Source organism: Triturus cristatus, chromosome 7 (genome assembly GCF_964204655.1).
Source record: "Triturus cristatus chromosome 7, aTriCri1.1, whole genome shotgun sequence".
NCBI lineage: Eukaryota > Metazoa > Chordata > Amphibia > Caudata > Salamandridae > Triturus > Triturus cristatus.
The window spans coordinates 910,991,788-911,017,748 of NC_140590.1; the positions used below are offsets into that span (position 1 = coordinate 910,991,788).

Consider the following 25,961-nt stretch of genomic DNA (forward strand, 5'->3'; position numbering starts at 1 on the left):
CAAAGTGAAAAGTGCGTGTCATGAGGTTGGTTTATGAAGATGTCCAACAGACCTAGTGATAGGCCTAGGGTGACCAGGCATCCCAGATTTACCCGGACTGTCCCAGTTTTTCAACAGTTGTACCGGCAGATTTCTGTAAAATTGGCTCATGTCGTGGTTTTTGAGAGGATAAACTGAAAACTGTGAGAGGCAATTTTTTAAGTGTACCATAGCAGGGCTAGTAAGCAGCTGTTATGAGTAAGAAATTTAATTAACAGGTATGATGCTGGTTTTCAAAATAACATTCTATTTATTTTCTTAGTGCCTCTTCTGTGTTTGTATGAGGATGAGGGCTGGCATTCTTTGCCACTTTATTGATGTAAATGTGTATTCCTTCCTCTATTTTGGCGATATGTCACAGTTTTTGGGTCTCACGATCTGGTCACCCTAGATAGGCCGGTATTGGAAAGCTTTCCTGCAAGCTCCTCGAATCACTGGACTAAAGATCTTTGAGCACTGGCCATCCGAGAAGGGGTCATTTGCCATCAGCCATCGTTTGTGATTGAATATCTCCAATTCAGGAACATTTCATTTTGAAAACAGAGTTTTTCTCCTGGCAGGTGCCTTAGAACCTTTGCAAGAGCTAGCTTTGTGAACCACAAGGCAAAGGCAGGTACGGGCACTGGGCCTGTGGTTAGGTCTGGGCAAAAGAAAGTGAATTGGGCAACTGCACCTCCACTATTGCAGTAAAAATGACCCCCATTCTGATCTGCAGGTGTGCTCATTTGCAGCCGTGGCCGCTGCTGGGGGAGATTTCGAGAGACGACCACGAGGGAAAAATAATTCTTTATTTAATGTTTCCTTGTGGTTGTCTCTCGAAATCCCTCCCGCCGGCCCTACTGCCTCACCGCTCTTACCTGCAGCGGCCGCGGCGGCTCATTTCTCTTTTTCCCCGTTGTATCAGGACACAGCTCTGACCATCATGGCGGATTTTCATCTGTTTACAGCCCCAACCCCCCCCAAAAAAAATCGTCAGACCTACTTTTGTCTGCGATGTTATCGGCCTTCATTCAACCAGTTTAGATGTTTAATTTAGAAACGCGCCTACTCAAGTCTTTTCGACAGTAAGACTGTAATGGGGGTCATGCTCATAGCCTATCATGCCTAATTTTACATGGGAAAATCCTGGTCACGTGCAATCTAACACGTTAGTCCTGCCTTTCCCACGGCTTACCACCCCCTTCTGTAGTGGGAGGAATGCATTTTCACACGCCAGGCACATGGATAATTTGCACCTTAGAACTTGATGTAAACCAGGAATAGAAAATGCAAGATCCTTACTAGGACGCATGAAAATGGCAGAATATTTGTGCAGAATTCGCAGAAAAAAAGCTTAGACGTGAATCCCATGCATCTGCGGGACAGCTCTTTCAATTTAAAGAGGGCACTCCATTCCAATTCGCTGCTTATTTACTAAACAGGGATAGACGCGATGGTCTTGAAATGTTCATTCTCCAGAGCAGATGATTCTAAAGCCGTAAAAAAAAAAAGATGGGCTGCTTACAACGGCATTAACCTTGATCATCCACGTTTTCTATCGATTGCCCGCCTCTCCAGCCTCTTAAACGGCACGCGCCCACAGAAAAAAATACAATTAGCAGCTAAATTCTTAACGAGGTTTCAGTGAGAAGTAATTGATTTTTTGGGCTGAGAAGTTGATTATTTGTAATAATGAATCCTTTCCACCCCGACAAGTGAGCTCAGCGTTTTCTTCTTCTTGATTTTTTTTTTTCCTGAAATTTGCGAAATGCGAGTTCGGAGAGGGAATTAAAAAAAAACCTGGCCGCGGGTAAAATGCTTCTAATCCTGGCTCTGATTATTAAAAAGTTAATAGATGTACTTGTGGTAATTAACCGGAGTTAAATGCGTACGTCTCCCGCCTGCTTCTGTGCCAGGGTTAGATTTCTTGGCGCCATGTTTATGCAAATTGAGATACTTTTTTATCTGTCAACACCTCTACATTTAATTGTCTGCAGCTCGTTCCCATAACAATAATCACCTACCCATTTAGCTCTCATCAAATGAGAATCGCTTTGAGATTATAATGGCTGAAGCGGACTGAGCGTGTAATTTGCAAATGAGGGAGAAATGGAATGCGTTTTGGATCTAGATTTTTCTGAAGTTTCTCTTTGGTTCGTAATTGAAAGAATTGATCAGGCGACCTGTCCTTCACAAGAAATGGGTGCCCTCTATTATTCACGAAGGCCTGTTGATGCCTGCGCGTGTGCCCTAGCAACTGGATCCCCTGAGTTAATTCTTTTACTACAGTGTCCCTAAACATTGTCTGTTGTATGTAGAATTTTTATTTTATGTTTTATCACCAACATTTAAAAAGTTGCATTGCACATAAAGTGTAAGAAAACATTTAGAATAGTAAACATCATGAAATATGTACAATTGTAAATTCATTGATTTGTTTTAATCAACAGCTCATTAATAATTTTTAACAATTTATATAATTTTTTAAACTATTGAAATCAACATTGTTATTGCAGTGGTAATCCTTCAAAACGATGCATTAACAAGTTTGATGCAATGTTTATGTAGTCGCACCGAATTAGTCAATCTGTACATTGTTAGTTTCAGTACAATTTTAATAAGAAAATCTGGGATTTACTTCTCTAGTTTTGGTTCAAAGTATCAGGGTTTTTTTTTAAAGAAAAAAATGCTGCTGAAGAATTTAAGCAGTGACAAAGAAACATTAAAGCCAGGAAAGCAGTCAACAACATTTTCAAAGCAATGCAATATAATGAGTAACATTTTCATTATTGACAGAAGATCAAAACTTTATCAAATTTCTCTACTTCCAGGCCCTAGCAGGGCCAATATTCTTGGTGTATCGACCTGAGCTCCTTTGTGGTCAGCTTCAAATCGTGAGTAGGGCCTGGCTACTATGACCATTGGCTGCCATGTGCACTTTTTGGCTCTCTCTTATTGGGTTTTTGTCATTTTAGAGTCCCGATTTGCTAATTAAAATTGTCACCTTTTTCTAAATTGAGTGGATTTTTAATTGTGTTATGTTTTTGAATTTTTAACTGTTTTGGGACTTCTAAATGTTTTACACATTTTTTTAAGTTGAGACTGACTGCTCTGTGCCGTAGCTACCAGGGTTGAGCTCAAGTTTTAATGATTGAAAACTTTAACTGGACCTAACACGTTAGTGACTTTATTACTTATGGTGTGCGCCAATCTAAACCAACTAATAAACTACTGTCCCGCAACAAGGATATGTAAAGACTGATTGTTCCATTACAGTTTCTTTGGTCTTTGATAAAAACAGCAAAGTGGATTAAACAGGAGATATTAATAGTATTTTTTTGTTTCTCTGGAAACAGTGCAGATAACATAAGAGAGCCATGTTTCTTTTTCATCCAAGTTTCTGACAACACGGTTCCTTTCTTTCTGCATTATATCACTGCCAGAAATCTCCAATCATCTGACTCGGACCTAAACCTCCAATGTTCCTTCAAATTCCAAACACAAAGTGGCTTGCTTTTGGAAACAGAGTCCCAAAATCTGGAATGGGTGGATCCTTGTCTGAGGGTTAGGACCACATTACCTTTCAAAAAGGAAAGTTCTCAAAACTAAGCTCCTAAGAAATCAGATTAAAGGAACAATTGACACTTGAGGCACGATTCACACAGACATGGAGGACGCTCCGCAGTCGTGGTATAGGCTCTGCACATGTGGCGGAGTCTCCGCACTCATGGTGGACTCTCCGGAATGAGACCTGCAGTGTGTAGATTCCACCGTGACTGCAGCGACGCTGCCACCCTTCGAAGGCTCTGAGTGAATCAGGCCCTTGATCTGTGAATGAAGAATTCTCCATTTGTCGCTGTCCCTGTCAATGGGATTCTAATTTCCCTGGTATTTGAATCCTTATTGTTCACTGAGTGCCAAAGCATTCTAAAGTGAGCATAAGGCAACACACGGCACTTCAAAAACACAAAAATTAATACAGTCTTCAAATAAATGCATTTTATTTTCTTGAAAATTTAGAAAGTAAGATCTATGTCATGTGCTTGCTAGATTAGTTTCAGATTGTGACCACTTCCTGACCATCAGATTCAATAGAGGGTTATAGCTAGTACGTGTACTGCATTTGTAGCAGTGCTTCGTTGGCCCCACAACTGAGAATTATAGATAAAATCTCAGTCTACTACAACATCTAATGCACAGGTCTGCTTGTATTGTAATAATGATTGCATTGACTCCCACTCGGTCCACTCAGCCACTGAAGATCGTCAACAGAATGAGTGCTATGGAATAGGATGAGAATAAAATCTATTATTTGCAGTGCCTCGGCTTCAGTCTGTTGCTGCCGTTTTTATGCAACAAAATAGCTATCCAAGGATAGTGGTGTGGACCTCCTATTGGTAGAGAGAGATGGAGAGAGAGATGGAAAAGACATAGTAAGTGCCCATTTCTTCTGGTAGTGTCACTAGCAAAGCGTTCCAGTAACATAAGTTATCGAAAGTGGTGAGGTTTGTGCCCCCAGAACACCAGGTTGACATTATACATAAGATAAAGTATCCCATGCCATACATTATAAGGTCATGGAACTCTGGGATGACCTGCAAAATTCTCTTAATGTACGGTAGATGGTATTTTATTCCTTATACTACATGGGCAAACCATCACCTTTCCCACAAACTGCTTAAATCTTTGGTGCCTTGCTTTTTCATATGAAAGAGACAGTATGGTTGCAGGTAAGGAGAATAAAAGCGACATCTGTTTTGTGAAATTAAACAGATGAAAAAGCAGTGAGTAAGCTGTTGCAAAAATAAATTAGAATCAATTTAATGTACGTCAGATTAAAAAATTCTGAAGCTCCGAATGTGTCTTGCCGCAAAGGGAAGAGGGAGGTGAGGATTTTGTTTTGGGTTCATTATAATTATAATTAGTATGACATTGCAATTATGCGCTCTAGTGACGCTTAGGTTACACATTGAAATGAAGCCACCAAAACAAAGAAGTAGTCATTATCAAGAGCCACCTTTCCTTTCCAAAGCGTGTTGACGTATTCCTTTAAACAGTCTTTTTCGAGGCTGACTCATAAACTACTTATTTCAGGGAACATGTGGAAAGAGTGCAGCAAAACAATATTTGTGCTTCTTAGCATTTGCATCAGAATCATAATGTACAGCATCGAACCAAGCATTTGTTTTCATATGTAATACATAGAGCCCATCAACCAGATAAGAGGAGTCACTTTCCACTAAATAGAAGTTGACAGTCCACACAAAAGAATATGGAGTGATATCCCCAAGAAAGTGCCAGAAATAATTGCTGTACAGGGTCCACACGCTGTTTCCAGCCACACTGCTATCACTGCTATGTAAAGGTAAGCGGTATCAGTAGCAACACACAACAAGTAGCAGCTCTACTATTTTACCTGCCTGAAAATGGTACTGTATTGTACAGTATTGCATTGCATTGCATTGATATAGCGCTTACTCCAGCTGACAAGGTGTTAAAGCACTTTAAGTCAGACATGCTGCTCAGCAACCCAAGGGTAGAGGTTAATCAGTGTTAATGTTTATTGTTACTATTGGTATTAGTCATGTGCACTCAAGCAAACCATTCCTTGTATTCATTCAATTCTTCAATTAGCTTCAATTAGTTTTCAGTTTTGTTGTCTAAACCTCCTACCACCAGGACTAGATAACTTTCACAAGTTAGAAAAACATAACACAGCTTACTAGGGGTAGGGGGAGTTTCATTTACCCCTGGAAAGATAGGCAAATTCAACAAGTTTTGCACATCATAAGAAGTGCAAAATTCTCTGAATTTGGCTAAAGATGGTGTACTTAAATTTCGTGTCATTTCTTAGTTACAATTACCCTGTAAAGACTCTTAGCATTATCACTCTTGATGTTCAGGGAACTCCTCAGACTTGCTCTCTTTTGATAATATAAGCTTGTGGGTGTATCATACTCTTAATATTTTAAAGACCTATTTTAACAAACTAAAATGTACATTTGACAAAACACATCAATAGAGGCCCCTTTAGGAGTGGGTCAGAAAAAGGCTAATTAAATCCCACCTGTGCCACCCTGTTGGCACTGCATCATCAATAACTCAAGTGCGTGCAGAACTGTAGGTCTGAATGTGTGTGGTTGTATACCCCACCCAGCCAAATCGAAGCAGAGTATTGTACATTGTCTTATGTACACAAGTGCAAAGACACAGTGATTAGAGAGGCAGGTGGGTTCTTAGAGCAGAAGTGGAATGCTAATGTATTGTTATGTAGTGTTATTCAAAAATGTTTATTCGGCTCCTTATACCGGTGTTTTCCTAATCCTGGCTGCATAGATGGGGAAGGTATGTTGCCTTTATTTTGGGTTTTATGCACTTCTCCTATCTGACGGTGTCCTGGCTACGAGTGTGTGGATTGCCACCAGGGATAGTGAGCTTGTCATTCAGGTTTTGGAAATGGTGCAGGCCAGTAAGGGATGCCAAAGAAGGTCCTTCAAGCTGGTAGTGATGTAATCAAATTTCGTCTGGCTCTCAGTGAGTCTTGCTGTACGATGAGGCTTACCCCCCATAGCTGGCGTTGATTATTTGGCACTGACTTCCACATGTTTTGCTCATTTGTTTATCCAGACACTTCACCTGCTTCTAGTTGAAAACACTAAAGCCTGCTGTGTTCTCTTGGATTTTGTAATCATGCTGGGGTCAGTAAATTTTGTTGGCAGCCTACTGGGATTACAGATTTATATGTAATGAAGGCCTCGGTTGATCTTTGCCTTTGTGCTTTAATGTTGATCCTCATGAATTAGTAGGTTCTTATAATTGCAACTTCTGTATTGTTCTTTGAGGCTTAGTGGTGTAGGTCATGGCCAAGAAGTAGGCCAGAATGTGTAAGCTTATAATATGCGCAGAGTGCTAACCAGCAAGCACACAGTAACAAAACTCAATGATGCACACCCTGAGCCAGATGGCCCGGGTCCCAACTCTAGACCATCAGCTACTGAACCCCCTGTGGACTCAACCCTTCCTACCAATGCAGACCCTACTCAGCTCCCACAACCTGTCTACATTTCCAGTCCCAACGACCCTGCATAGCTCACTCACCTTGTTTATTCCCCCACTCTCATGGCTGGAAGCCTCACTGACACACTAACTCAGCTTCTGAACCAAATAGAACAAACACTTGATTCCCTAGCTAATGACATCTCACATCTAAAACAGGAACTCTCAAGCCAGGCCAAGTTATCCCACTCTCTCACTCCTGGTAGTTATAAATTGTCTCCCCCAACAGGTTCTCCAACTGTCAGACAATGCACCTTCTGGCCCTCTACTCTGTTGAGTCTTCAGTCCCACAGACCCCACTGAGCTCTCATCCCCATTTCCACTCTGGGAGCTGACGCGATCAGCACATTTTACTTCACAAGGAACCAGAATATGGTCCACAAGCCTTCCTCCACAATCCCTGTAATTGTGGGCACAAATAGAATCCCTAGAATTATCTACTCACCAAGACCTTCTGCTTAATACACCACTCTGCAGACACTACATTCCACTAACAATAGTCCTAGCCCTCTAACATGCAAGCTCCTCAACTGTAGATAAGCAGTTCAACACGCCACAGATATTGCCAAACCTATACTCGGTGAAGAAATAGATATTGAATTCATCACCGAAACCTGGCTTAATGATCACTCGACCCCCACACTAGACCGCCTCACTCCACCTGAATACACCATCATTAGACATGACCGGCCAAGAAGAACAGGTGGCAGACTAGCAATCATTCACAAAGAAGCAATCCATCTTTCCATCTTAAAGACCTTAGAACTTTTGAATACCCCATAGTAAAACTTACGGCCAAAGGCTCCTCTCCTATCAAACTACACACCATCTACCACCCTCCTGGTGATCACACCCTCTGCGCAGAAGAGTTATCTGACCTAGTAACACAGTTCTCCCTAACTGACGTGAAGGACATGTTCTTGGGCGACTTCAACATTCACTGGAACAACTCTGAAGACACCACAGTCCATAACCTTACAAACCTTCCTAAAATAAACGACCTAAAAAGTGCAATGAACCAACCCATATTAAAGACTCCACTCTAGATATAATTATCACCAAAAATGAGCTTGTCTCACTGAGATCCATCTCACCCATTAACCTGTCAGACCACCATCTCATACTCCTCAATATCGAAACCCATCTCAGATCCCACCCAGCCTCAACATATAAACCTAAGCACTAGGCTAGAAACATCAAATAAGTCCCAATAACTGAATTGGAATCCAGGATCTGTGCCCAACTACAGCATCAACCTCTGTTAATGACCTCACTGCCCTTTATAATACAGTAATGACTGATGTTCTTGACCATGTGGCCCCGCTCACACTAAAATAATTGAGAACAGTCCAATCAAAATCCTGGTTCAACTCAGATCTTAACGACGAGAGGGGACAACTCAGACAGTCTGAAAGGATATGGAGACATAACCCCTCGACAGTGCACCTATCACTCCTAAGAATCGCTTAGCTTTCCTATAAGAAACACATATTTAGAGAAAATACCACCTTCTTTGGCAAGCAAATTCACTGTGCTAAGAATAGACCCAGGGCACTCTTAAACATCATTAAGTGACAAACTACCTTCACCTCCCCACATAAAATACCAGCCACCAAAGAACACTGTAAATAAATTGACAGCGTCTTCAGTGATAAAGTCACAAAAAATTAGCAATCCTTCAACCAAGTCACAAATCTGACATGCCTACCTACCTTCCCCACTGACTCACTTCCCTCCACAGTAGCCCCACCACCAGAGCTAAATATTGACCGAATGGCCCCTAAAAAAACAATGTCAACCATAATCTCACTCAACTGAAAAATGATGCTAATTGGTCTGACTTCAAACCCATGACAGAAAATGAAGTCTTCAATATAATTGCAAACTTGAAGCCGACTTCCCACACTACGAATCCCCTGCCTTCCACGATAGTACAAAATCTCAACCACATCATTGCCCGGTTCTGAACAAAAATTATCAATACATCTCTCACCTCAGGCTGTGTACCTGACTCTGTCCAACTACGACAAATCACACCCATACTAATAAAACTAGGGGCTGACCACAGTGATCTCAACAACCTCAGACTTATCTCCAACTTCCAGTTCCTAGCCAAAACAATGGATAAGCGCATCCTACAACAACTTAACCAAAATATAGTCGAATTCAACCTCCATGACACCTTCCAATAAGGATTCAGGAAAAGCTGTATCACAGAAACTGCCATGGTCAATATAGCAGATGACAACCACAGATCATTAGACAAAGGTTATGCATGCCTACTAATCCTACTTGACTTAGCTGTTGCTTTTGATTCTGTAAATCACACAGCATTACTTGAGACACTCAAGATCTGTACTGGTATCAATGGCAGAGTCGTAAGGTCGTTCACATTTTACCTGCAACATCGCTCGCAACAAATTAAAATCAACACCTGTCTCTCAAAACCTAAACTAGTTAGTGTTGGTGTATCCCAAGGTTTAATTCTCTCCCCATCCCTTTTCAGTCTCTCCATGGAACCCCTTGCAATCATCCTCAAGCAAGCAGGGGTCAAATAGCACCTATATGCTGATGACACTCAACTCTACTACAAAATCAAATCAACCAGTGACATCCTAATTCTGAACGCCCTTCTAATCAAGATACAAACCTGGCTTAATACCATCCATTTAAAGTTGAACACTAACAAAACTGAGCTACTACTTTTCTCCCCTAAAAATAACCCTCTAACAATAAATCAAGAACTTGGATGCCCTTAAATGTTCTCTCACTCTGTCCAACTCTGTAAAGTCCTTAGGCATCATCCTGGACAAAAACATGTCAATGAAGGAACACATCAAAAACTCTGCCAAAGGAGAGCTTTACACACTTAAACACCTCAAGAAAATCAAACCATTCATTCCCCCTGATGATTTTAAGGCGGTAGCACAATCTTTAGACCTCTCAAAACTGGGTTATGGGAACGCCATCATCACAGGAACACCGAAAATTTACCTCGTCCCCCTAAGCACTGTTCTCAATATAGCGGCCCGGCTCCTAACAGGTTTTAAATGGTTTGAACACTTCACACTCGCCCACAAGATCCTCATTTGGCTTCCCATCGAAGGAAGATGTATTTACAAGATTGCTTGCACCACTCACAAAGCCCTTAACACACATAACCCCATCTATCTGGATAACAAACTTTCGAAAGCAGGAAGAGCCAGAACTCTGAGAAGCTCCAACTCACTTGTTCTCATACATCCCAAACTGAAAAGGAAATCCACCCAGACATGCTAATTTTCTGGAAAAACACCCAGGATATGGAACTCACTCCCTAGACATCTCCACTGCAACCCCTCCTTCTTCTATTTCAAAACGTACCTGAAACACCTTCTCTTCAACAAATTCTTTAACACGCACACTAACTGAACTGTGTTCCTATAGCTCACACTCTCTCTGACTAGACCGCTTGCGACGGTCAGTTGATTGAATGTTTCAGCTGTCTACTATGTCATTTACCCCATTAACTCATGCTGGTCTAATTGTCCACATATTGTAACCCCCTTAACTGCCTAACGATTCTCTTTGTCTCTATATATGCATGTACCTGAATCTAAGGGTCTTGCATTATATGTAAAGCGCATTATATGTAAAGCGCTCTGATACCATCGGGTCTAGCTAGCGCTATATAAACCCTATAAATAAAGAAATAAAGGACATCAAACCATTAGTTGATATCACTTCTTCGCAGAGGAAATCCAGATGCTAATTTCACAGCTACAAATTCAGATAAATATCCAGAAACACAGTTTGCACAAGTGTTGTACATTTCATTAGCAAATTGCTGGCATATCTTGATTATCAGTTGCTGTAATTCAATAAATGGAATTGTGGTACATCCTAGAAATGCCGAAGCCTTCTCTAAGCAAGGGTTTAAATGCTTTTTAGTCATAATTGACAATGAATTTAAAATGACAGATACATAAATGTGGGTCATGCTTATTGATGGCCTTCACTCATTTCAGTTGTGCATTCCATTTTTGATGTAATCGCTGCCTTTTCTGTTTGCCCCCAAGGACCTCATTATTGGTTCAGCCGCATTAACATAATGCGTTGCCTTAGATATGCCGTCAGTTAACTGATTGCGAGCCTTATAGCAGTCTGCGCGGCAGTTTCATCGGTTATCTATCAGGCCTGGGGAGAAATAGCTACTTTCACTGTACTGGAATTTTAGATGGAATTACCCTAGAATCTGTGTTTAAGAGTGAAAAATGTCCGGTGGTTCAAAATTTGTAATTTTCAAACTATCATGCAAAAATACACACTGGAAACACTTATTTTCGGGTGACATTCTAGGAAGAAATGCAGGAAAAATTTATTTTTTTGTTTGTCAGGATTTGTCGGATTCCAAATGACTGAAATCCATTTTTTCACCTTGTAGCTGTGTTACTAACTTTCCCTCACCTGTCATTAGCTATCAGTTTACAAGCAACTAACATCTCTTCCACCTTTGAGGCAAAACCATTGATTGGTGTGCCGCCTTCCTGCGCAACAGACAACCAATACTGAAAACTGGAAAGGCAAACTAAGAATGCCAAACCTCATCCAATTAGCAGTCAGACCTAATCTCCACTCTTCTACTGGTGCCTGGAACGACCCGGAGTCATTAAGTAAAAGTCAGCTGTTTTAATCCACCTATCTATGGATGACTCTGCTATAGCTGAAGACAGTGAGGACAGCCCCCTCACAGTCAGAGACAGTCCTGCTAAAAGAAAATACCATCATAGACGTCCAACAACTTCCTCATGTTCAATGTTCAGAGGAGGTGTCATACTTTTTCTGTAAATCTGAGACTAATTTGACCCATTGTATCTAGTTGAAGTCCACATGGATTGATGTATCCACACTGTATTCCCCACAAGTGCAATCTCAGACATTCCTTCTGGTCCTTCATCTGAACAGTAGATGCCCACATCAAACACAGTTAGGCACTCGCCTTTGCCTTTAGATGATGCCAGCTTTATTAAGAATCAGGTCTAAAACATAACAAAGGGAAAAGCTTATCATTTTATTCCAAACATGTATCTATGTTCCAATATATTTGTTGGCCAGTGTGGGCAGAGTGTGCATTGTGCCTCAAATAGAATTCTTAAAATTTGAGTGAACCTGGGATTCAGCTGCATAAATGCACAAATGAAAGTTCAAGGCAGCATTTACATTCACTGCAGTTAGCGTAAAGGTAGCTTGACATTGTAGGCTGTTAATATATTGATGAGAATGAATGTGAGGAGATCAAAATGAGCATTAAGCAAAGGTGTAGCATGGAAAAACTAGGAAACAAATTAAGTTTAAGTGCTCATAGGTGTCACAGTATATTTATACTCAAACCTGCAACTATATTAATGGCGCATTTAAAATTAAATTACTTTAAAAGCTTTATTAGATTATAGGTCTGGCCCAGAAAAAATGATCTAGCTCGATTTGAGTGCTTCCGTTTGGTCTGCTCTTGTATTGCACGTGTCTTGGAATGTTTCCATTGCAATTTTAATATCAAAACCTGAAGTAGTGTCAGCGCTGCTAATAATTCCAGTGCTAATAGAGAGTTGGCAGGTCGGTGTGTGTCTTAAAATCAGAAGTGAATGCAAAACTGTCTAACTTAGGAAAATAATTGAATGGCAATTTGTTATTGATGAGACTATAGTTGGCTTAAATCAGCGGTCATTTGACTCTATTTGGCTTCATATTCCCAATATTACACTACAAATTAACATGGGCAAGAAATGGGAAATTCTGTCCCAGCCTCTCCCCCCCCCCCCCTTTCATATGCCCTTCTTAAAGGGTCCCGGTGAGAAAAGTAAGACTCCTGCATGCACCGAAGACACTGCTATGGCCTGCCCCACTGGTGGAAAGAGAGGCCACATGCGGACCCGTCCTGCTTTACAGAATCTGAAGAATAGTGAACACAACAAAAATTACTATCAATCAGAGACAAGACAAAAGATGGAATTCTCCAGACCAATCTGAACCAGCATTCCGTGTAAACGTGAAAGGTTTTAAACATGGTCAGTTCCAGGTAAGGAGAGAGGACGGCAGCATCATTCATGGACGTTGGCAACATCCAAGTGATCTTAATTGTGTGTCCAGAGTTCCTGAAACACTTAGAAGTGCAGCATCTTGAAGGGATGACAGGACCATATTAAGATTTACCCAGGTGCATCAGGTTCTTAGAGTCCCTGAAGTGGGTAAGAATCTCCCCTCCAGCCCCCAACCCCACTTTCTGCAAACAGAGATTGATTTGAGTAAAGATCACAAAAAAAGGATATGTGCAATGCACCATTCGGGCCTCTTGAATGAGTGGCAAGAGGAACATATCCCCGCAATCCAGTCATATCAGAGAGATGCGACACACTTTCACAAGAAATTCTTTATAAAATATCTACACAGAGCCATTGAAGGGATTGTTGCCCTTGATTTTTCTGAGGACAGTCATCTGTGAGACAAAAGGGACCCTAGTACATATAGGGCTCACTTTTTTTGCTTGCGCCACAGTGCACCTCTAAATGGGTGCGCTGTGCACAAACAGTGAAAGTGTGTCCTATTATAGTGAATACACTGCCCCCCCAGGGCAGCCGCAAACTCATGGTGCCCTGGGGCAGCGCATTCAAGTGAAATATGGAGCGTCAGCTTCAAAGCCACTCCGTGTTTCACTGTGCAGCCGGCAACCCACCTGCGCTTCAGAAAGGGATTAGAGAGCATCCCCTTGCAAGTGGATGTCTGGGAGGTCAATAGAACCCTTTTCCCCATCAAATGGCTGCAATCACAGGGTGCACTGAGAGGGCGCCACTATTTTGTGTAGTTCACCTTAAGTGCGCCTCCTGACAGCTTCTTTGCCTTTGCTCCCACGTCCATAATATGGTGCGGACGCAGAGGTAAAGAGATTCCCTCTGGGTGCATGGTCCCATGCAAATGAGGGCATGCCCAATTAGAGATAGCAGGGGGGCTACATGTGCACCAGTGCTATCTGTATTACAGAAGAGGCTGCACAAGCGTCTGCTACCCCTTCTGTATTACCAAAGTTCCCCGGGGCACTCAAAGTGTGAGCACACGCCCGTTGTGCCACCGGGGTACTTTCTATAATAAAGCCCAAGATTATTTCCTCAGAAAAATACAGTTAAATCAAGACTGGATGAAAAGTATGACAAAAAAGAAAAGTTACGAACCTACAGCCAAACCCTCCATGTTGCATTGAAACCCACATTAAAGAGATCTCCTCAAATGGCCTCTTGTGATTTGAAGACTAAGTGGCAATTGGAAAGGGGACACAAAACTTTAAGGATCCAAATGATCACCCATAAAGGAAAGTAGGTGAATTCAGATATATTATTTGCCATCATTTCTGTTTGCCACTTGCCTTCCATGTCTTTTAATGCACAGAGGCTGTTGCATTTGTGTCATGTTTTGACAGTCTACAACTTTTCCGGTCCATTTAGTGGTGGTGGTGGTACCACCTTCATCTCTGCAGCCGTCATTGACAATGAGATAAATGGACGGCTGGGTTCAGTTGGTCACAGGCTTCAAAAGCTTTCACATCCAGATTGCCATATTAGACCCAGACCAAGCCAATATAACTGAAAACTTAAGTTCTCTAGAGTCTATTTTACAGATTCTGTAAATTAATTTACAGAATGTGATTAAGGAATGCTGCTTAATGCTAAGCCATTCCCACAGCTTCACACCCATGTAGGAAGCATCACTGGTGAAGCCAAAGCTAGGATCCTTCACATATAACGAGACAGGGGATAAACACCTTAGTGTCTGTGTGTGTTTGATTTTCCTTCTTGTGCTTGACTATTTTTCTTTAAATCATAGAGAATGTTGTTATTTCTCAGCTGAAAAAGTATCACTCAAACTAAGGACATCCATTCATGGTTCCGACATAAAACAACATCCACTCCAGAAATCTTTTCAGACTTAAGGTGCCAGTATAGGATTCAGAGTCCTGCAATGGGGAGCGGCATGTGACATAAAATTTGTTTTATCGTTTAATATTTTTTTTTAATTTTATGCTCAGACGATTGGTTTGTAGTGGCCTACACTCATAGCACATTACTATTTTTTAAAACAGTGGTATGGGCAATTGTGCGATTTGTGACAGGTTCTGTGTTCATGTGGGTACTTTGGTGGTTCTCAGTAACTGGTTTCACAGTCCTGTGTTGTTTCATGAAGAAAAATATTATGCAATGACAGTCATTTTCAACTTTTCGAGCGTTGTATCCTAAAAAGTGGCATCAGATGGATCCAACAACAGGCAAATGGTGGTGCATTAATCAGTGGCGGCTCCTCTGCTAAGGCGGAAAAGCATCGCCCCACTGCTATTTAGTAGTGTAAGAAAAACAAAAATTATACTAACTCAATGTTAGTATCATTTTATTTTTTCTTGTTGCGTGCGCAGCAGCTTTGGGAAGGGGTGCAGGGCTGCACTGCTGAAGGAGTAGGGGAGTGGAGAAGTGGTTTTGGACTCCCTACGTGCGCATGGATGTTTGGCCAGGTGTCTCAGGCTGGCCAAACATCCATGTGCACATAGCATGCATGCTCTCCACCCAGGCTGTTTCTTGAGCATAAATGTTGTGTAACCACCTTCAATTACAGAAATATTAAAAGATTACAGAACTACAAATAGTTGCTTGTTACTGTTCTAATAATCTATGAATTTGTCAGAAAGGTCAACATTTGTCAATAAAAAAAAGTAAAATCATGAATCTCACTAAGGAATGTACATTGTTCAAACATAAATCGATCGCACTGCATCGCATCAGTACAGTGCCAAAACAGGAAGTAAAAGCAGTGATAAAACTTAGATCGGCACCCCAGCCATTCCTTGGACCGTTCTGCACTTTCACACTAAATGCAATGCTGGGAATAGAAGAATTTATTAAATATGTACAACAAAAAAAGTCAGAAGTGTTTTTGAAGCCAAAACAAAAAAGTGTGCAGCGAGATTAAGGCAGGTTGACATTTGGTTAGTGAAGACTTTTTGTAGCATTGACGCCAACAGTGCGAGGTAGCTCGCATGATGTATGTGACTTCATGGAAAAACAAAAACTCAGAAATCACATTGGAGGAACTGAATCATGAAAACCCACTTTGAAGGAAATGCAAAAAAAACCTGAAAATTAAAAAAAACTAATTTCAAAACAAAGAATTTTAATGAATAATCTAAAATGACATTTAAATTGAATTTAGGGGTAGTGAAGGGTTTTTGGATTCTGGGGCGAATTATGAGGGTTGATAATGGGTTAAATTTTAGTGTTGAAAGTGTTTTTTCAAATTCTGAAATGAGTGGACTTTAGGTCTAGTGAGAGTTTTGTAGCACTCAGTAATGCATGGAGTTTAGAGGTGGAGAAGGATTTTAGGGTTCATGATTGACTGGAGATTAGGGGTGATGAGGGATTTTTAGGGGTCAGGGAAGGGTAGAGTGTAGGGGTGTTGCGAGATTTTTGGTGTTTACTGATAGGCGAAGTTTAGGGCTGGTAAGGGGATTTTAATGTTCCATGATTGATAGAGTTTAGGAGTGATGAGGGCTTTATAGGGTCCAGTTATGAGCAGATGTATGGGGTTGTGAGCAGTTTTTGGGGTCGGGTATTGGCAGAAAGAGTTTTAGGGTTTGGAATGTATCGTGATTAGTGTTAATAGTTCAGGGATGGGTGGGATTTAGGCATGGAGATGGGCTTTTAGGGGCAAAAATTGATCATTTTTATGAGTTGTTAGGTTGGTCAGGAATGGATGATGTGTAGAGGAGGTGAGGGGTCAGTGAATAAAAAACATCCAAAGTAATTGACAATGTAAAATAAGTAATGTCCCCTGAAGCAAAACACTGAAATAAATACCTCAAACAAAAGCGTTTCTGAAAGTAAGAGCTACAATATTTACACCTTAAAAAATAAGCATGCCCAATCTAATTTTGAAATAAAAGACATTTTACGAGTTGGTTGCTATGAAGTGGTAAATGCCATTAACCCGCAAGTTTCTATTAAACAGTTTAGGTTCATCATCACTAAATTAGCAAATTTAATTCATACAAAGTTCTTGAGGTTATCATTAAATTATAAAGAAAGCTAACTCACCTGCACATTAACATTACAATTTTAAGTAATATATGGAAGCATGTATATAGAATCCTATTACAGGGCAGACGGTAATTGGAGGTGAATATGCTAGAGATACCGACTCTGAATGGTATCACACTCCAGTTCTGCTGTTAGTAGGAGGAAACTAAATAGGATTTACTAGGTGCAATCCTTCCTAAAACTTGTATTGAGTTTAGGCGTGTGGCATCCTTCTTCCCCACCCTCACTTCCCAGGATACCTCACTCCCTGACCTGTAATGGAGCCACTAGTGGTAAGTAATGATTCGTTCACATTTATATCTATTTACCTTCATTGTGTAGAGTCATTGATATCATGAAGAGGTATACTTTTGGTGTGTTTAGAACTGCATCACAAGAAATTAAAAACTGAACAGACAGGCAAAGCAAAGGAAGAAAATTAAGACAGTTGCCTAGGGGCAGCATATTGAATGGCAAAGGCAGAGGGGTTAAGGCAAAAGAGACAAACATAAGTGCATTAAGTGAATACAACAAACCACACCAAGGGTGAGTAAATACAGTTATTGTTTACATCTGGCCTCCAGGCGGGTTCTCGGGACAAGCACTATTAAAAAAGCACGCAGAATTCGATATAATGTAATCCATGTTCAGTAGGAGCCTTCAGAACAAATCTCTGTTTGTAAATTGAGCTTTCTGGTAAAAATAAATTGCAGTATGTGTGTTTTTTTAAGTTCATATTGATTGATGACTTTTCACAATTTTCCAAAATGTCCACAGGTGCATGGAAGAAACTTGCTATCCATAGACTTTGATAGAAACTCGCACACAGAGAAAATCTATGATGACCACCGGAAGTTCACTTTGAGGATAGTATACGACCAGCTGGGACGTCCACTTCTTTGGCTTCCTAGCAATGGGCTCGCTCCTGTCAACGTCTCTTACTTCTTCAATGGGAGATTGGCCGGACTCCAACGTGGAGCTATGAGTGAACGGACGGAGATAGACAAGCAAGGACGGATTATTTCTCGTACATTTGCCGATGGGAAAGTCTGGAGTTACACATACCTTGAAAAAGTGAGTCTATAATATTTCTGCCTCAAAACAGTGCTCATCATTAAGCCAAAAAGGATTTGTTGCCACTCTGTGACTATGCATGTACATGTTGGTACAAAGAAACATTACTATTAAAGGCTTGTACTGCCATTACTTTTGCACTTTTACTTATCCCACTAAACTGATCCATCACCATTGATATTTGTGAAATCTTTATACATTTGCATGTTAAACGTATATCGAATATATTTGCATATCGAAGGTTATGTAGCAGAGACGATAAATGACAGGTAGCCATCCACATTATTCATAAGTCATCTTACATTAATAAATGAGAAAATGAAAGTGGGGGAAGGACTGCTTCATATGTGCTTTCTACATAACATGATTATATTTTAAATCCTTTAGGGGATATCATAGTGGTCTTTGGGTTCATTTTCCTGTGGTGCACATTATTCTTAGTTCCTTGAAGTCTGACTTGAACCCAGTGAGTAGACAAGCTCAAACTGCACTTTTTTCAACCAATCAGGGGAGTATCTATCATTGGTGTTGTTGGTGCAGTGAGAGCGAGGCCCAGAGATTTGAGAGGGTCTTTGAATTACCTTAATTATGTCTGACTTTCACTACCCAACAAGGAGCCCCAATGTCCCCTCTTGAATTAGGGTCAAGGAAAGCCTTGTAAGGCCACTCATTCTGATAGTCACATGGGGATGAACAATAGATCGAGAGCACATCTAGAACACAGGGATTTGGACAACACAAGGTACTGTGGTTTTTGATAACTCAACTGGATTACAAGCCTGGCAATAATGCATTAAAACTCCCACTGGCGTCGGAGCCCAAACATTGTCAGTGTGGTTTCTGTCTTCTAATGTTACATTAACAAGAGGACTATGGATTTACTTAGACAAGTCATTGGAACTATTGAAACACTAGACAGGGATAATTCCTGTATTTCAGCTGATCTAAGGTGAGCTGAAAGTTTACATAACAGCGACGCCCAATATAGGCACGAGTCAAGGTATAAAATGTTCTGCAAGGGGGTCAATAGATCTATTGTAGAAATGCTCATCTCATCCTTTGCATGCATGGAATACACATTATCACTTTGCTGTAACATTCTGCAGCACTGTGATGTGCTGTGAGTACCCACCTCCACGGTAGTAAGGAGAGCCTGTGCTTACTATACTGAGGAATAATCTGCATCAAGGCACGTGATTCGACATGAGGTATAGAAGGACACTGTGTTTCAGATGTGGGTCTATGGAGACCTATCTTTCCACTTCACAAAAATGAAGATACATGGTTGTTCTTTAATGTACTTCATAATCGTAGGCTAATGAGACCTCCCAATAATTGCTAAATGCAAGGAAATGAGAATGAGGGCCAATAGTAAGTCATGATCAAGGGCGTGGATCTCTCTAGGGTCACCCTTATCATCTGACTCGACTACAGGACAGGGGACTTTTTCATTTGTGCAGAAACCTAACCACAAACTAACCAGAGCGGTCAGGTTTATGGAGGTGCATTGGGGTAGATCACCAGGCAGGTGTGTGAGCTTGTAGTGCTGTCTTTTGTTCATCCCCTAATACACAAATTGTAAACTCCCTTTGAAGTGACTGACCTCTGCTATCTGCAGCAACTCGCCCTTACAGAAAAGCTACACATTTTAAGTGCAGAAGGAGAAGAGGTGACTATCCCGCAGCACGGGTTCACAGAGTCTTTTGCCCTGGGTGGGCTACAATACTTATGATGGAAACACTGTTTAGTGATAGACAGGCCTGTGCTGAATTGGTTTAGTGTTCCCATAGTTGCTGTCATGTTCTCCAACATCACCATAACAACAGACAACCTTAGTGCCAGTGCAAGCTGAGAAGAGAAGCCTGGAAACCTTTCGGCACTGCCTCTGTCTACAGGTTTTTAATATGCCAGGCTCAGGGGCACATGGTAAAGGAGTTTACTATGCCTTAGTATTTGTAACACTAAGGACGTCAGGGACAAGGCTCAGTGTCTCACATTTTAGAAGCAGTGACATTGACAACAAAAAGTGATGAAATGCTAGAAATTGGTGACAAAATCTACGTTACGTAAATGTGCGCATTTCTAGAACAACAGTGATGTATACATTCAGCGAGGCTCCCCGTTTATACTCTGCCCAAACACATATGTCTATCCTAACTTCAGATATTTTTCAAATATTGCCATCTATCTCTTTTTCTTTTTAATATTGATGAAGAAGGCACCTACTTGATCAGTTCATAATTACTGAATGAAAATTGTTACTCATCATGTTGCCCAAATAAGAATACATTGCTGAATTGACCTGGACAATACTAAAATGTTTTTCCCTGCTGAAGTAAGAGGTTTAACCAAACCATTTATTTAATTCTTTTTTCAACTGTTTCCATTGATTCAGAACAGTTTCAATAAGAACAAAACTAAAGGGTTGTGTTGTTATTTTTTCTATTTTACATGATAAAAACTAAGAGCTAGGAACAGTCAACTGTTAATTGGCATACACACATTCATGAAAAATATTTTCGAATTTCTAAAAGTTTGTGAATGAGAAGGTTCAAGATCCTGTACTGTTTGAACATAAACTTTGTTTTTCTCCTTTTCACAGTCCATGGTGCTTCTGCTCCAGAGCCAAAGGCAGTACATATTTGAGTATGATGCCTCTGACCGCCTTCAAGCAGTCACCATGCCCAGTGTTGCTCGCCATAGTATGTCCACTCACACATCCATTGGCTACATTCGCAACATCTACAACCCTCCAGAGAGCAACGCTTCTGTCATCTTTGACTTCACTGAGGATGGGAGGGTTTTGAAAACATCTTTCCTTGGAACTGGTCGGCAAGTCTTCTACAAGTATGGAAAGTTGTCCAAATTGTCTGAAATTGTGTATGACAGCACAGCAGTTACCTTTGGATATGATGAAACCACTGGAGTCTTAAAAATGGTTAGCTTGCAGAGCGGTGCATTCTCTTGCACGATCCGCTATCGAAAAATAGGGCCACTGGTTGACAAACAGATTTACCGATTCTCCGAAGAAGGCATGGTTAATGCGAGATTTGACTACACATATCATGATAACAGTTTTCGAGTAGCAAGCATCAAGCCAATCATAAGTGAAACTCCCCTGCCAGTTGAGCTTTACCGTTACGATGATATCTCAGGCAAAATTGAGCACTTTGGCAAATTTGGTGTCATCCATTATGATGTGAACCAAATCATCACCACAGCTGTGATGACACTCACTAAACATTTTGACACTCATGGACGTATCAAAGAAGTTCAGTATGAAATATTCCGATCGCTAATGTACTGGATGACTGTCCAGTATGACAGTATGGGACGAGTTACTAAGAGAGAGCTAAAACTAGGCCCTTATGCCAACACAACCAAATATACCTATGAGTATGATGGAGATGGACAGCTGCAGAATGTGGCAGTAAATGATCGACCCACTTGGCGCTACAATTATGATTTGAATGGAAACCTTCACTTGCTAAATCCCGGTAATAGTGCTCGATTAATGCCATTACGTTATGACTTGCGAGACAGAATTACACGCCTTGGTGATGTGCAGTACAAAATTGATGATGATGGCTTCCTGACCCAGCGGGGCTCAGACATATTTGAATACAATTCAAAAGGTCTTCTAACTAGAGCTTACAACAAAGTCAGTGGGTGGAACATTCAGTACCGTTATGATGGATTAGGCCGCAGGGCATCCTATAAAACAAACTTGGGTCATCACCTTCAATTCTTTTATGCAGACCTTCACAATCCAACCAGAGTAACCCATGTCTACAACCATTCTAACTCTGAAATAACCTCACTGTACTATGATCTACAGAGCCACCTTTTTGCCATGGAAAGCAGTAGTGGTGAAGAGTATTATATAGCATCCGACAACACAGGCACACCTTTGGCAGTGTTCAGTGTCAATGGTCTCATGATCAAACAGCTTCAGTACACAACATATGGAGAGATATATTTAGATTCCAATCCTAACTTCCAGTTTGTGATAGGCTTTCATGGGGGACTGCATGATCCATTGACAAAACTGGTGCATTTTACTCAAAGAGATTATGACATCTTGGCGGGGCGTTGGGCATCACCAGAATATGGAAGGTGGAAAAATATTGGCAAGGATCCAGCTCCATTCAACTTGTACATGTTCAAGAACAATAACCCCCTCAGCACCGAAATGGACCTAAAGAATTATGTTACTGGTGAGTCATGACCACTTTTTTTTAATGATGTCAATAACTTTTTGCGCCTTTGTATGACTTTCTAGAAGAAAAATGTGAAGGGATTTTAAATGGCATTGTCAAACGAACAAATTGGCATCAGATGTAGCAAGAATAAAATGGGTGGGTGGAGGGAGATGCGGAGAATACAGAATTGTTACATAAAAGAGGGAGAAAGGGCATATTGACAGTTCACATATTTCTCTTACTACATCACCAAATAAGAAGACCTAAGTAGACGTTTATGAAACCCTTAAAAAAAAGCCACGTTTCAAGGCCATGTCCTTACCACAGTAACCCTGCCACCCATACCTTTGTGAATGGTTTGATCATCTCCCGACATGGTCATAATAACAAGAAAAACACTGTATTACACACTTAGCTGTCTACCTTACTGGTATTTTTCACAACATATGATACACTTTTGGCAATATATATTGTATTTACAATTTTGACATGAACTGTTAAACATACAAAGCTGAACCTATATAAAGTGCAAAGCATGAGAGCTTCGCCAGAAAACATCCATATTTCGAAAACTATGTATGAAAGTTCACCCAACTATACAGGGAATTATGCTGCATTGGTTTCTCATGCAATTGCCAGAAGGAATTTCCTGACATTTCAGATGTCAAATACAAAGCAACTTCTAAATAACATCCGTTAGAAATTGGGTCTCTAGTTGGCAAAGGTATGCACCCTATCCAAGTAGGGACCAAAATCCTACTCATGGTTATGCCTGGGCGGTAAATTCCGTTCCACTTGCGGAATTTGCAGAATTTGGGTAATTTCGTGTTCCGCAGAGAACATGGAATTGGCCAAAATTCTGCGTTCCGCGGCATCGCGGAATTTTTTTGCTTGTTCGCATTCTCAAAATGCGTGTTTGCGAGATATTTCTCCCCGAGCACGCAAACAGCGATCGTGAACAGGAAAAAAACTTCGCGAACAAGCAATTCCGCACGTTCGCGGAATTTTTGCGTGTCCGTGGCGATTTTTTACCGTTTTGAGGAGCTTTGCGTAGCGCGACTACGCAATATTCCGCCCACCCCTACTCATGGTAAGCTAGATACACACTTTAAATTAACCTGTGTTCACCTTCTGGTAGCTTGGCATGGAGCAGGCAGGCTTAACTTAAGAGGCATTGTGTAAAGTATTTGTGCAGCGCGCACACACAGTAACACAATGAAAACACCACAAAAAGACTCCACGGAGGTTTAGAATAGAGAATATTTTTATGAATACATCAAGACCAAAATGACAAAAATCCAATAAGTAGAACTGGAGTTATACATTTCTAAAGGATAAACCAAAAATAGTGCTTAGAAGTCAATAGCGCAAAAAGGTTAATTGAGGTCACGCTAGATTCGGGTAAATCCAAAGTTCAGTCCAACCATGATGAAGGGCCGGCCGGCTACAGGACTCATACAGGTCCCACTAGCAAAGTAATGGGGCAGAGCCTCGGCATCGAAGACTCAAGGCAAGTAGTCACCACGTCGTCAACGATCTCATGGATGGAGTCAAGTGTCAGCGCCAATCCACGCTGTTGTGGATTCTTCATTGACAAACCCCTTGACAATGCAGGCACTGTGCCATTGTCAAGCTGCTCAGACCACCGTCGTCAAGCAGTGCTGGCTGTAGCATCACTATCATCAAGCAGCCGTTGGGTCTGTATCAAAGAGTGATCTGTCGGTTCTGATCAGGGCAAAGTCGCTGCTGCGACAACATCGATGTAGAAAAAGCTACAAACAAACCACTTCTGAGCCTAAGACTGGAGGGGGCTCCTGAGGCAAGGGAGGACTCACAAATGGCAGAGTCCAGCAGCACCAGCAGGGTTGTAGATCTTTGATGGTCCTGAGATTTCAGAAACACAAGGCTAGCCAACAAGCCCTTGGAGTCACTCTGGGTTCAAGTGAAATGGGTCCAGTCCTTGCCCTCAGCAGGGCAAAGATCAGCAGGCAGCATGGCAGCTCAGCACAATAGTAAAACAGCTCCTTAAGAACAGTCAGTCAAGCAGAGTGGCAATTCTTCAAGCACAGCAGTCCTTAATCCTAGCAGAGTTCTGAACAGATTCAGTAATGTACTGTCTTGGTAGGATCAGAGCCCCAGTATTTATACCCAAATGTGCCTGTGAAGTGGGGGTGACTTCAGAGCAGGCCCCTGAATTGCATAGGTCCCCTTTCATCCCAGCCTTTCCTGCCAGGCTATCTGTGGTGGTTGGTGTAATCAGACCTTTGTGCAGGAAAGAGGACACTGCCTATTCAGGTGTAAGTGTTAGTTCCCCCTCTCTCATCGTGCCCAAGAAGAACTATCAGAATGCAGATGAGGTTTCTATCACACCCACTCTTCCTGTGTTTGAGGCTGACTAGAGGAAATTCACAAAGTGTAGCTGTCACCCACCCCAGACGTGTATTGGAGACAGGCTGCAGGCACATAGAGCTAAGTTAACAGCAGAGAAATGTCCACTTTCTAAAAGTGGTATTTCTAAAATAGTAATGTTAATTCCAACTTTACCAACAAAGAGGATTTATCATTTGCATTCCAAAGATATAAAACATGATGCAGCAACACCTTTAAAATAGGGAATTACAGCTTAAAAGTGTATTAAGGAATTCCCAATGCTAGCCTATGAGAGGAGTAGGCCTCACAGTAGTGAAAAATTAATGTAGCTGTTTGTCACTACCAGGACCTTACCAGTAAATGTCCTACCTTTTACTCACACAGCACCCTGCCCTATAGGCTACCTAGGGCTTACCTCAGGAGTGACTTGCATGGAATAAAAGGAGAGTTTAAGCCTTAGCAAGTTGTTTTAGATGCCAGTAAAAGTGGGAGTAAACTTTTCACACAGGTCCTTCAGTGGCAGGCCTAAGGCAGGTTTGGAAGGCTACTTGTGTGGGTGGCACAATCAGTACTGGAGGCCCACTAGTAGCATTTAATTTCAGGCCCTGGGTATGTGGTATACCACTTTACAAGGGACTTACAAGTAAATTAAATATGCCAATTAGGTGTAAACCAGTTATACCATGTTTACAGGAGAGAACACATGGTCAGCAGTGGTAAAGTGCTCAGCTCTGGCTGTGAACAAAGGCTTCAGGGAGCCTGAGGGGATTTGAATCCTCTCGCACTCCCTGAAGGCTTCGTTTTATTTGTTAGAACATTCTGCCCTCTAGTGGCAGAATGTTCTAATAGCCTTATAGCCCTTCGTAGCAGGGCTATACCGGCTTTTAAAGTCCCTCTGCTTTGTTAAAGACCCTCGCCTTTGGCTCGGGCCTTTAACGCTGCAGTGGGCCTTTAATAGCCGATATAGCCCGCTACGGCGGGCTATAAGGCTATAATATCAATAAAAGAGGAGGAGAAAGGCAAAATGTTTGGGGTGACCCCTCAGAGAGGGCAATTTTCCAACAATTCACTAAATTGTAAAGTAGATTTTGAGTCAATAGAGCCGATGACAGCTGAAATTGGCAACATGGTGCCTTAATGTGGGTGGACCTCC

General features: G+C 41.4%; 1 protein-coding gene across 6 annotated transcripts in view; it reads left to right on the top strand.

Moving 5' to 3' along the window:
* The window catches only part of TENM2 (teneurin transmembrane protein 2), a 2,740,530-nt gene that overhangs the window by 2,683,827 nt on the left and 30,742 nt on the right, over positions 1-25,961 (top strand). For all 6 annotated transcript variants that reach the window (XM_085617838.1, XM_085617837.1, XM_085617839.1 and 3 more), the window contains 2 exons: positions 17,940-18,236; positions 20,839-22,453. In XM_085617838.1, coding sequence (XP_085473964.1) covers positions 17,940-18,236; positions 20,839-22,453 — 1,912 coding nt within the window. The remainder of the gene's footprint in view (positions 1-17,939; positions 18,237-20,838; positions 22,454-25,961) is intronic.